At 47.7% G+C, this 12,779-nt stretch overlaps 1 protein-coding gene across 1 annotated transcript in view; it reads left to right on the top strand.

Moving 5' to 3' along the window:
• The window catches only part of LOC142559318 (uncharacterized), a 51,876-nt gene that overhangs the window by 11,974 nt on the left and 27,123 nt on the right, over positions 1-12,779 (top strand). The window contains exon 3 of the mRNA XM_075670932.1: positions 7,008-7,146. Coding sequence (XP_075527047.1) covers positions 7,008-7,146 — 139 coding nt within the window. The remainder of the gene's footprint in view (positions 1-7,007; positions 7,147-12,779) is intronic.

Here is a 12,779-nt window from a genome sequence, read left to right as displayed (position 1 = left end):
CGGCCTTACCCATTGCACGGATGGAAAGAAAGTGAGATAAGCTTAAGTGGTTTGCAAATAGATCCCGTGACGTCAATCCGAAATCCATAATAAACAGTGTCTATTCGGATTTTACTTCTTTAAGTACGATGTTTTTTTACTGCCATGGCAATTATATGGACACTCCCAGCCCATTTTTACCTTCGGCGTCGCCGTGATGTTCCGTATAAATTCTAAGGGCGATAACATCGTCGCCGCGCGTCGTATGCTGTATGTACGAGTAAAAGCACGTGAGGGAAGCTGGCGCGCGCGAACGAAGAAAGCGGAGAGCAAACGCGCCGTGTTCCTTCGCGCAAAAGACCATGGAGGGATGGGAGAGAGGGAAGGAAGGAGGGAGGGAGGGACGGCGTTGCACTGCGGCAGCTAAAGCCCCTTGACAATTTGAAATTAGCGACACTCTCCTCCTCGCGGAGCTTTCCTCCTCGATTCTCCACGCCCGCCGGCTGCCCACGGCACGCTTTTTCTCATGGGCTTCCGCGGACGGGTCGCAACATTCTATGGAGGCGTGTTATTTCGGTCCAGTTGCGTGCCCCAATTGTGTTCAAAATTTGTAGAAATGCTGATAACAGCATCGAGAATGCTGAAGGCAACGTTTATGAGGAGGTTGGTTTTTTCTTAAAGCCGTATGAATGGGACCTTCTGATGTAAGGGAGTTTTGAGGCGAGTTTTATACTCCAGACAATTTTCCTGCTACATGATGAGATGCTTTACTTTGTGCGTCTCATCTAGCATTGCTTGTAGCACATCCATTTGTGTGTGGCTTATTAAGCGAAAGCATTAGATCTCTGTTTCAAGGTCACGTTTCGAGCTGCAGAAAATATCACGTGACCGGAGGAGGGCCGGGAGCGAACCAAAGTATGTGCAGCCGTGTATAAGAGATGATTACTGATTAGCAAAGTTAAGGAATGATTAATTAGGGATTGGGTTAATATGAATTAAGGTTTATTAAGGAGGATTAAGGTAGATTAAGGTTGAGGAAGATGAATTGAATGAAGGTGGTTTAAAGTGCATCAGGGAGGATTATGGCAGATTAGGGTGGATTAAAGTCAATGAATGGGAATTAGGTTGGATTAAGGAGTATAAAGGTACATTAAGGCGAATTAAGGTGCATTAAGGTGCATTAAGGGGGATTATGGTGGACTATGATGGATGAAAGTTAATGAAGAAGACTGAGGCACACTCGCCGTGGTTGCTCAGTGACTATGGTGTTGGACTGCTGAGGAGGAGGTCGCGGGATCGAATCCCGGCCATGGCGGCCGCATTTCGATGAAGGCGAAATGCGAAAACACCTCTGTACTTAGATTTAGGTGCACATTAAAGAACCCCAGGTGGTCAAAATTCCTTGGCCCTCCACTACGGCGTGCCTCATAATCAGAAAGTGGTTTTGGCACGTAAAACCCCATAATATTTAAGGATTGATGTGTATTAAAGAGGGTTAGGGTACATTAAGGAGTTCTAAGGTGAATGAAGGTAGATGAAGGAGGAGGAAGGTACATTATTGTGGATTGAGAGGGATTAAGGTACATTAAGGAGAATTGAGGTGGACGGAAGATTAGTATGGATGAAGGTTTATTACAGTAGGCTTTACAACCTTATACCTCCTTCATCCATTTCAATCCACGCTAATCCTCCGTAATCCTAGTTCGTGCGCCTCAGTCTTTCATAATCCACCCTTTTCCACCCTAATCCATATTAATGTACCCTAATTGGTCTTAATACTCCTCCATCAACTGTAATTCATCTTAATCCACCCTAATGCTCCTTCATCCACCTTAATCCTCTTTCATACACCTTAATCCTCTCTCATATACCTTATTCCCCCTTTATCCTGCTCAATACACCTTAATAGACCCTAATCAATCCTAATCCGTCCTAATTCTTCTCTATCACCCTAATTCACCTGAATCTACCGTACTCGTCCTTAACACCCTTCCACCACCTTAATCCTTCCTAAATCCTGTTCATGTACCTTAATCCACCTTAATCCACCCTAATCGGTCTTAATACGGCTTCTTCAACTATAATCCGCCTTAATGCACCCTAATGTGCCCTAATACACTCTAATCAACCTTAGTTCTCCTTGATTCAGTTTAATCCCCCTTAACCCGTCCTAATCCACCTTAATTATATCACTAAATAATCACTAATTGGCTAATCATTCCCTTGTACAGGGGTAGACATGCTTGGGTCGTCCGTGGCCTATCTTGGGTAACGTTATATTTTCTGTTCACAACGCGACCTTGAAAGAGATGAGAGACTTTCGCTTTAAAACTTAAAAAAAAACTATGTGGGCTACGTAGCGCTCATCACCCACAATACCACGGGTATACACACCACTAATTTTTTTCAGGGTTTGCATTCATTCTATCTGACTGACGCACAGATCGACATAAGCTACAAATAAAAGCTCCTCTACAAGCCGCTATTTCTATTTTCAGTAAAACAGGCAGCAGGTCCTGACAATCGCGATAAGTGTGATGAAGAGGCTGTATCTTCGCTCATAATTGCTCACAGCGGAAAGCACAATCTATCAAGAATCTTTCAAGAATCGCTCTTTCAAGAATCTGTAGTGCTGCGTTTCCGACTGAATAACAGCAGTTGGCGACGCTCGAGGTGATGAGGCTGCGACAGAATATTTAGCACACTTAGGACAAACCCCATTTTATGCAACGTACAAATTACCGCAACATAAACGCTTGTGAGCAGGGCGGAAGAATGAAGAAAATGCAGCATTACGGGACGCTTTGCTACGAGCAATAAGAAAGACGCCTCACGTCGCGAACAACGCTGTTCTTTTTCGTAACAAAGTTATTTCGGCCAATATTACGCAGCCACAGCTTCCTGCGCAAGCCTTCACGCTTTCCTTGCGGCGTCATAAAAACGGCAAAACCATCTTCAGGCTTCTTGCTGCAGTTATGCTCGCAACATAACGCACGGCATAACGCTAGCACAAGAGCAGGAAAAAGCGTACAATGTCTGCATCGCAGAGCTACAGCGGCGAGCCAGCAGAGCTGATGAGAAAAATGGCGCGAACGAAAAAGAAAAACACGAGCAAAACGCAACATCCGCGCGTTTCTACGAGCAAGGGCACGAACACCAATCGTCGTTCAGAAAAACTGGGGCAAAACTGGTTGCGGTGGGGGAACTCTCAAGGGGCGAGGAGGAGGCAAGGAGGTCGCGCGGCGGCGGCAGAGTTCAAAGAGTAGCGGTACTTTCAAATTATCAAGGGATTTTAGGAGCAGCAACTGCGCATTTCGCGACCGAACGCAAGCGGAACTCATGATCGCGGCTCAATCTCGCGCGCCATGTATGGAGGCATGCGAGAAGGCAGCGCGGGAGGGTTGGGAGCAAGGCGGCTTCGACTCCGGCAACAAGTGTGCTGTGTACGGTTACGCGCGCCGTATCTTGAAAATATTCTGCAGACGGCTGATACCTTTGTGCGCGCTCTGTGTTCGCCGCTTTTGCGTTGAAGCGGTAGACCGCACAAAGGTTATTTCGCTCACTGCTGCTGCCGCGCCTGCTCACACCAGCGTTTTCCCAGCAAGTGTGCGCGCTCATCGAGTGTAATGTGTTCATGTTCGCTCGTGCGTGCCGACACCATATGCTTGGTAATTCAATTAGTAGGCGAATGTTCCCAAGGTATAAGTCGCGAAGTTGCGACTTTTTTTTGAGATCACATTATGTTTTCACACTTGTCGCGATTAAACACAACTGGGCCATACCAGGTGACATGCTTTTGCTTTATGCCTTATCTCTTTTAGCTTTGGGGTACCCGCCGTGGTTGCTCAGAGGCTATGGCGTTGGGCTGCTGAGCACGAAGTCGCGGGATCAAATCCTGACCACGGCGGCCGCATTTCGATGGGGGAGAAATGGCAAAACACCTATGTTCTTAGATTTAGGTGCTCGTTGAAGAACCCCAGGTGGTCGAAATTTCCGGAGTCCTCCACTACGGCGTGCCTCATAATCAGAAAGTGGTTTTGGCACGTAAAACTCCTTAATTTAACTTTTGAGAGCTCTATGATGGCCTTAATATTTTTTACTAGGCACACAAACCGTCAGAACCTATCACATAGCAGCTCCGCTGTAAAATATTAGACAGTTTTAGTTTAGCGTTTACGACCGAACGTAAACGCATTACGTATGCAAAGAAATAGCGTCGTCCACACTACGCATGCTCGGAACGTTATTAGATTTCTGCGGTTGACGTGCGCTGCGATAACGTACGTTATTTGGCGAGATTAACGTTCGTAATGTTTAGGGACGCTAAGAAATAGCGTTGTCGAACATGGTGGCACCCTTGGCTCCCGGTTCGGCGTGAATTATGGGGATGGCTACGCTCTCACTCGCGTTGATCACCAGCAACTGTTGAAACGACCTGTCACTCTCTCTAGACTCACCTGAACCGTTAATTATTAGTGCATAGCACGTCCAATTTCTGAGATCATTCGGCGATTCCGGCGCCCTTAGGCCCAACTAGACGCGTCCGCATAGCAACAACACAATGGTTGCTAATGGATTGTCTTGGCTTGGATACGTTTGGCAGGAGGCACCAGACGGCGCCCTGTTTTGTAACATCTTCCTTACCTGTGCGCTCCTGTACGGTAAACTATAGGTCTTGAAAAGACGTGCACAGTATCGTCCATCTAAGGTGTTTACGTGTAACGTACGTGAGGCGACGAACGCTATTCTAAACCTGTATATTGTGATCGAACTAGTGCCTTATCTGCTGCGCCTCGGCTTAAAGTTGGACAGAGACTCTGATAGCTGTTCTCTTAGCGTAGATAAAGTGGACGTATAGTTCTTTTTTTCTTTACCACGAAAGCTATCACCACAAAGACGAATTGACAACGTCAGTGCAAAGGTATAAATGTTTTTTTTTTTTTTTTTGTTACAGTCGCAATGTCCTTTTCTAATGAGCAGAAGGCAAACATGATCCTTGCCTTGTGAACTGCAAATGTCAAGAAGAGGAAGGCCGCAAAGATATATCAATCATGAAAGTGTGGTGGTAGACCAAATGCATCGGCGGTCATAAGAAATTGTGAAGACCTGAGAGAAACCGCCAGTTTTAAGAACAATGACAGAGGATGCACTTTTAGGTCCTAGCTGCGCACGGATGTTCTAGTATTTATGGCCCCAAGCCCTCATGCTAGTGTGGGGGACGTGGCCGCCCAGGTACAAATTTCCAAGTAATCAGTTCGGAGGATCTTAAATGACTCAGCCTTTCAACCGTATACCACCTTAACCTGCACCAATGCTTGAAAAAAAGGACCTGCAGAATCGTCTAGGTTTTTCGGATAGGGTGCTCACAAAAGTCGACCTTTTGAGGAACATAATTAGGACAGGCGAAGCCAATTTTCACAGAAACGCCCAGCTAACTTCGCAGAATGCGCACTATTGAAGTGACTCCAATACGCACTGGTTAAAGCGCACTGGGCACCAGTAACAGTGGTCGTGCAATGTGTAGTGCGGAATTTACGCCGGTGCTATAATCGGTCCCATGATATTCGACGACACACTTGCTGGACAGCGTTACGTGGACGAAACCCTTGAAGGAGAGGTGGATTAGTTTCTCAGCGAAGTCCCGCTTTCACGTCTTCCACTTGTATGGTATCAGCAAGATTGGGCGCCGGCACACAGCACCATCAGATCAGGAAAATGGCTGGATGTGACTTTTGATGCGCAGTATATTGAAAGGCACAGGCCTGTAAACTATCCGGCTAGGTCACCCAACCTCTCTCCACTTGATTTCTTCCTTTGGGGTTATGTGAACGATTGTGCTTACATGATGGAGACGACGACGTCCGGGGAGCTCAAGGCAAGGATAACGGATTTCTGCCGTTGAATTCCAGCGCTGATCATCAAGAAAGCCACTCACGATGCAATAAAGCGGACTCAGTACTGCGTAGCTGCACAAGGAGATCTATTCGGACACTTCATCTAGGCCGCAGCTGGAGTTCAACGGCACTTACGAAAGCACTGATAATAAGCGCACACTGAAATCTCATTCTTTTTTTTTTTTGTGCAGATGCCGCGATTGCCAATTCGGCAATTTCGGAAGTGATACGCTTACTTTCCTGAACGCGTTGGTTTTGCCTTTTCTCTACATGTGGGTCGCGTCTCGGTCTCTTTATTTTGCTTTTATTTTTTGCCTGTTTTTTTTTTGCATCACGTGCGCACACTGACGAGAAATAAAACCGTCACTTAATTTTGGCATTGGTCCGACGCAAGTTTCTGGCGCGAAATACAGCTGCGTGCGCACTCTTTTGATGCGGTCTGAGTAGAGCCAGGATTTAATAAAATTCAATGCCTATTCCATTGCTTTCGCGATACGTGCGTGGTCGGATCGGCGCTTTGGCCTCGTTATCAAGGGGCTCTTGTTATCAATTTGATTAGTCGGCCTTGAATGAGAGACAATAAATGTGACGTAGAAATTAGACGAAGGAATAGCCGCGAAGTGCAGAAACCTGCTGTTTGTGCTCCTTGCGTACCGTTATCAAGGCGATGCGCTGTCTCTTCAGGTTTGCGACAGGCAAAGCGGTTGCTTTCAATCAGTTTATTTGAGGGCGCTGCTTTAAGATGCGCGTGAGAACGCAGTAACCTAGTATTTTTCATTTTTCGCGAGATTTCTTTACGACCAGGAAAAATTCTACGCACCTCGTACGTCACAGATAACACCGCAGTTAGATGTCATTTGAGCGTGACTACAAATGCCTCATTGACACTTCGATAGTTGCGACAGTGGTTCTTGAGTAAGATAATTAATTACAATTACGTTATTAAATTTTAGTAACGAAAAAATATTACCGGCGGCTACTCCACTGTGCTAGAAACAATGTGCACTAGTTTTCTTTGAGTAACTCAATTACGCTGCTTTCTAAATCTTGGTGCACGATTGCTGGGACGCCCTGTATACTAGAGGCTATCGGGTGACTAAACCGAGCCGGCTTCTATTCTCCTGGCGTCCGCAGGAAGATATATCTGCCTGATCTGATTGTGGCCGTGTCGCACTTCTCGTACCGCGATGCCGACCGCCCGGACTGCCAGACAATGCCGCCCAGCGTATTGCACCACCATAACACCGTCCACTTACTCTACGGACACACGATGGTGAGTTGCGTCATTTTTGTCGTGGCTATAGCTGGCTCATCTTCAAACAGTAACCTGAAACAGCACAGTTAGTGAAACGCAAACGTGTGCCACGGGACATATGCTGAACGGCTACTAAATTTTGCGCGAGCAGTCGATGGCCTCTTGTAGTGTGTGTCGAGCTCAAGTGTGCGTATGTGAGTATAATAGAGTATCAGTAACACTCTTCTCGAAACGATTTTTATCTGAAGGGGCGAGAGATGGCGCACTGAAACAGTTATCGCGCTGGTATCTATCTATCTACCTATCTGTCTGTCTACCTGTCTACCTGTCTACCTGTCTGTCTGTCTGTGTGTCTGTCTGTCTGTCTGTCTGTCTGTCTGTCTGTCTATCTATCTATCTATCTATCTATCTATCTATCTATCTATCTATCTATCTATCTATCTATCTATCTATCTATCTATCTATCTATCTATCTATCTATCTATCTATCTATCTATCTGGCTGGCTGGCTGGCTGGCTGGCTGGCTGGCTGGCTCTTAAGGGTTCTGAGGATCCCATATATGAATATAGACACAGGGCGTATGTGGCGAACGGATCTTTTCGTTAAGGTATCCGTCTGTCTGGTTGATGTTTTCCATGTCGCATGCTGTCGGCTATGCCAGCACCAGTCAGTGACGCAGCTCGCGCAGCTGGTCCGCAACCAGCTCCACACTTCGAGGACCGCCTCTGTGACATTGAAAGGCCGCTGGTACCGGCCAAAGTATCCCGACGTGTTCACCGATGACATCGGCAACTTTACGTTCTTCGATAAGTGCACAAATTTCACAGGCGATCAGGACGTGCCGCCCGCCTTGGTAAGTGTCGGCTCTTGAGTGCAAATACACTTATGAGTACTGTCTTAACAAATAGTAGCACGGTGCAGACCAGCAAATCATTTCTGGTCTGCTTTTTTCTTCAAGTACGAAATTTACATTGTGGGCAACTGAATCAGAAAATAAATAAAAAAAACTGTAATGAGTGAGTGATTAAAATTCCGTAATCAGTTTTCCTCGATATGTAGGAGCCGTGTGGGGCAAATTTAATACCTTGCGGGGAAGCTTTTCGTGCTTCAAACTTGTAAATTTCAACCCCAATTGCGCAAAGAATGGGCATGCATTAGGTATTGAGATAATGTTTTCATCATGCGCCTAAGTCATTTTACACACCTTACGTGGCACGCTCCATTGATGCAGCCCGGATGCCCAATCGGCGCTTGCGGCAACGTCTGCACATTTCCTAAACTTCAGAAAGAGCCGATGACGTGCATTCCGAACTATACATGACTGATGTAACCGAGCTGCGGGCACTTTGACTTTTAAAGTTAGTTTAGACTTTTCAAGCATTGGGTTTAAGAGTGTCAAAAGGGAAAAAGGTGTATCTGCTGGAAGGTGGTATATATATATATATATATATATATATATATATATATATATATATATATATATATATATATATATATATATATATATATATATATATATATATATATATATAAGGAAAAATTTTGTAGGTCCGGTGCATAGATCATTGAAGAAACGAAGGCGCACAATTGACGCAAATTTCCTTTTCAATGTTGTAAGGTTTCGGCCGGGCCATGGCTGAAATGTTACCACATTAAAAATACTATGTTCATAAGTGTGCGCATTCGTTTCCTCACCTATATATATATATATATATATATATATATATATATATATATATATATATATATATATATATATATATATATAGAGAGAGAGAGAGAGAGAGAGAGAGAGAGAAAGCGAGAGAGAGATATCTATATCGTGTTATGGAAGGATGAACGAAGAGAGGACGCAGAATATCGCGAGGCGCTGGCTGCTGCTTGTTGTTGTGGCCAGCCATCTCAACTACAGACTCGTTTTGTGTACATATTGTAAATATAATAGTCGATACGCGCAACATCACCGTGCCATATAGGTGAGAGGTGCGGGGTACCCCGGCTGGAAACGGAGCTCCGCAGTGGACTTCACATCACCATCCGCAACATGAATGAGGTGAGCGCTCGGGATCAACGTCTTTGCCGCGTCCTACGTCACCGTCGCATGCTATATCGCGGTCAGCGTCGGTTGTCGTTGTGCAACCCAAGGATCCTGGAACATTCTAGGGGACCGATGGCGCCGACGTTGAAGAGTGGGTGGCCATGTACGAACGCGTGAGTGGGATCAACAGATGAAACCCTACGCTTATGCTAGCTAACCTGTTGTTCTACCTAAGGGGCACGGCAAAGGTGTGGTACGAAAACCACAAAGAGGAACTACCCAGCTCGGACCAATGCAAAGAGAAGTTGACAGAGTTGTTTGGCAAGCCAGCTTCCCACGAAATTGCCGCAAAGTAAGAACAGGCATCCCGTGCCCAATCCCCCACGGAATCCTATGTCTCTTAAATCCAGGACGTGTTGGCATTTTGTGACAAGGCCGACCACGACAAGAGAAGACGCTGAGAAGGTCGAGCACGTGCTTAAGGGCATTGCTGACGACGCGTTTAATCTGCTCATGTGAAAAAGCTGCTCTACAATTGATGCAATCATTAAAGAGTGCCGACAAATCGAGCAGGCCAAAAGCCGACGCGTCTTGCAACCATTCGCCAGACTTCCCAATCCTGCCGCAACGTGGACGTGTGAAGATCAACCCACACAGCAGCATGATTCGCCATCAGAGGACATGGTGCGAATCGTTAGACGTGAAATGGATGCGATGGCGCCCGCAGCTTTCTGTTCGCGCAGCCCTGATGCTACCACATTTTCAGTTCCGCTGGTACCAGCCATCGTTTGCCAGGAACTTGAAAACATTGGTTTATATTCTGTGTGCGCAGTTGCCCATCCCAGAGCAAACGAACGCCCTTCTATTACTTTCGCTCCACTCCGTGGCTTCTCTCCGCGTTATCGCAGCCCGACTGAGTGGAGAACTGAGGACGACCAGCCGATATGTTTCAACTGTCGCCGCATTGGTAATGTCGCCCGATACTGTCGCAACTCGTGGCCCTTAACACCTCGCACGCCAACCAACCTGAGCCCATTTGATGCAAATACCCGCAATGTTTAGCCCACGGCTGAGTCTAACAGCGCCGACAACTCTACTAGGATTACGTGTACAGCCGCTCACCATCACCGCGCGGACACCAGTCTCGTTCATCGCAAATACGTCGTCCATCTTTCCGTTCTCCGCAGCCGCGTCGCCTATCGACCCATTTGGCTTTTGGCCGCCCCCTTTAAGAAAACTAAGAAATGCAGCCATCGGCGTTGGCGCTGCTTTGCCTACTACTGCAGTAAACCTCTCTATGTGCCCACGAAGAGAAGTGTAATTGACGTTAAAATAGACGGTGTACCTGTCCGAGCTCTTGTTGACACTGGAGCTCCTGTGTCTGTGATGAGGGCTAGCCTACGTAGACGTTTAAATAAGGTCGTCGCCCAGGAGCTGCCGTAGTGCTTCGTGTGGCCGACGGCGGCGTGCTGGTTGTTTTTGGAATGTGTACGGCGCGTTTAATTAAAGCCGGCCGCCCTACTTCTGTTCCCTTTGCTGTGATCGACAAGTAGCCTCACGACGTTATCTTGGATTGGAGTTTTTATCCACTCATTCTGCTCTCATCGACTGCGCCAGTGGCGTTCTTCAGTTGGATCTGCCTCCACTCGCCGATGCTCCGAGCTCCGCCCCTCCGCGCTTGTGCTCGCTTCACGATGTGCGCCTGTCAACAGAGGCATTCACTTACGTCTCTATGACCGCCCAGCCACAGGTTCCTGACGGTGAATATGTGGTTCGCCCCATCATTGACGTGTTTTGTTACCGGAACGTTGCTGTTCCGCATACCTTGGTCACGGTGAATAACAACGACATCGTTCTACCACTTCTGAATTTCCACCTGTGCCCTCAAGTGATTCCGGCCGGCATGTTCTTGGCCAGCGTTTCTAGTGGTTCCGAATTCGACATTGAGAATCTGAATGCCGAGAGTGGCTTATTATCGCCAATTTCAGTTCACAGCTCTGGTTCCTTAACGGATAACTTCAGGAAAATTATTGCACCTGACCACACCGCTGCACAGTCCACGGACATACGCCTCCTGCTTGAATCGTACAGTGACATACTTGATTTCGGCGGCCGGCCTTTAGGCCTAACATCTGTCGTTCACCACCGTATAAACACTGCGGACACGAATCCTATTCGTCGGCGTCCCCATCGGGTATCGCATGCTGAACGTCGAGTCATCCAATCTTCCCTCCGGGACCCCAGAGGACGGCTTGGTCACTGGGCTTTCTGGCTTCAGGAAATTTCATTTGTTGTCAATTCTAAGTCTGGACGTCTGCACAAGCACACCGACTGCCTCTCCCATCACCCCGTGGATCCCCCTGATCCTGTTGCACATGATCCTGTGACCTGCGTGATGGCTTTGACTGATATGACCGACATGCGCACTGAACAATAACGCGACGCATCCTTACAGTCCATCATCGCTAGAGTGCCGTGTGGTAGCACCAATGGCACGTGCCGCATGTTTGCGCTACACGACGGCATCCTTTACCACCGCAATATCAACCCTGATGGCCCTGAGTTGCTGCTTGTCCTTCCTCGTCATCTGCGATCAGTCGTTCTCGAAGAACTTCACGATGCACCGACGGTGGGTCACCTTGGAGTTTTGTGTACATAAGACCGCGTACGACGTCGGTTCTTCTGGCCGGGTCTCTACCGCTATGTGCGTCGTTATGTGGCAACTTGCGAATTGTGTCAACGCCGGAAGGCACCTCCCCTGCCATCTGTCGGACGACTCCATCCAATTGAAGTTTCCTATGAACCATTCTTTTGTGTAGGCCTTGACCTGCTTGGCACTTTTCCAACGACGACTTGAGGGAATAAGTGGATCGCCGTCGATACTCACCACGCGACACGCTACGCGATAACAAAGGCCTTGCCGACTAGTTGCGCAACAGACGTCGCCAATTTTCTCCTTCACGACGTCATTCACCAGCACGGTGTACCTCGACAGTGACTTACAGACCACCGTTGCTCGGTCTTTTCTCGAGTAGTGGACGACCTCCTGCGCTCTTCTTCCACTGAGCACAAGCTATGCACCATCTACCAACCACAAAGGAACAGTCTTACGGAACGTCTCAAACGCACACTCAAAGATGCTGTCGATGTAGGTCTCCAACAATCTCCGCGGCTGGGACGCCGTGCTGGCCTACGTGACATTCGCGCACAACTCGTCCCGACATCACACCGCAGGATATTCGCCCTTTCAACTTTTGTATGGCTGCGGCCCCACATTGCCCTTCGACACCATCCTACCTTCTATGCCCCGCGTTGCCAATGAGTACGCTCGCGAAGTCATCGATTGCGTTCGCATGGCGCGTCAAATCGACCGATCTCGCTCATTAGCCTCGCAGCATCTGCAGAAAGAGCGTTACGACCACTGCCATCGCGATGTTCAGTTCGACCCAGGTGCTTGGGTGCTCCTTTGGTCACCATGTAAACGGGTCGGCCTCTCCCAGGAGCCTTTCTCTCGCTACTCAGGGCCTTATCAAGTCCTGCGTCAAGCTAACGACGTCAATTGCGAGATTGCGCTGTTACAGTTTAATCCATCCTCAAGTCCGGTGCCTGTTG

The sequence above is a fragment of the Dermacentor variabilis genome, chromosome 10 (genome assembly GCF_050947875.1).
Source record: "Dermacentor variabilis isolate Ectoservices chromosome 10, ASM5094787v1, whole genome shotgun sequence".
In the NCBI taxonomy this organism is placed as follows: domain Eukaryota; kingdom Metazoa; phylum Arthropoda; class Arachnida; order Ixodida; family Ixodidae; genus Dermacentor; species Dermacentor variabilis.
This window is presented reverse-complemented; position numbering and strand designations above follow the sequence as displayed.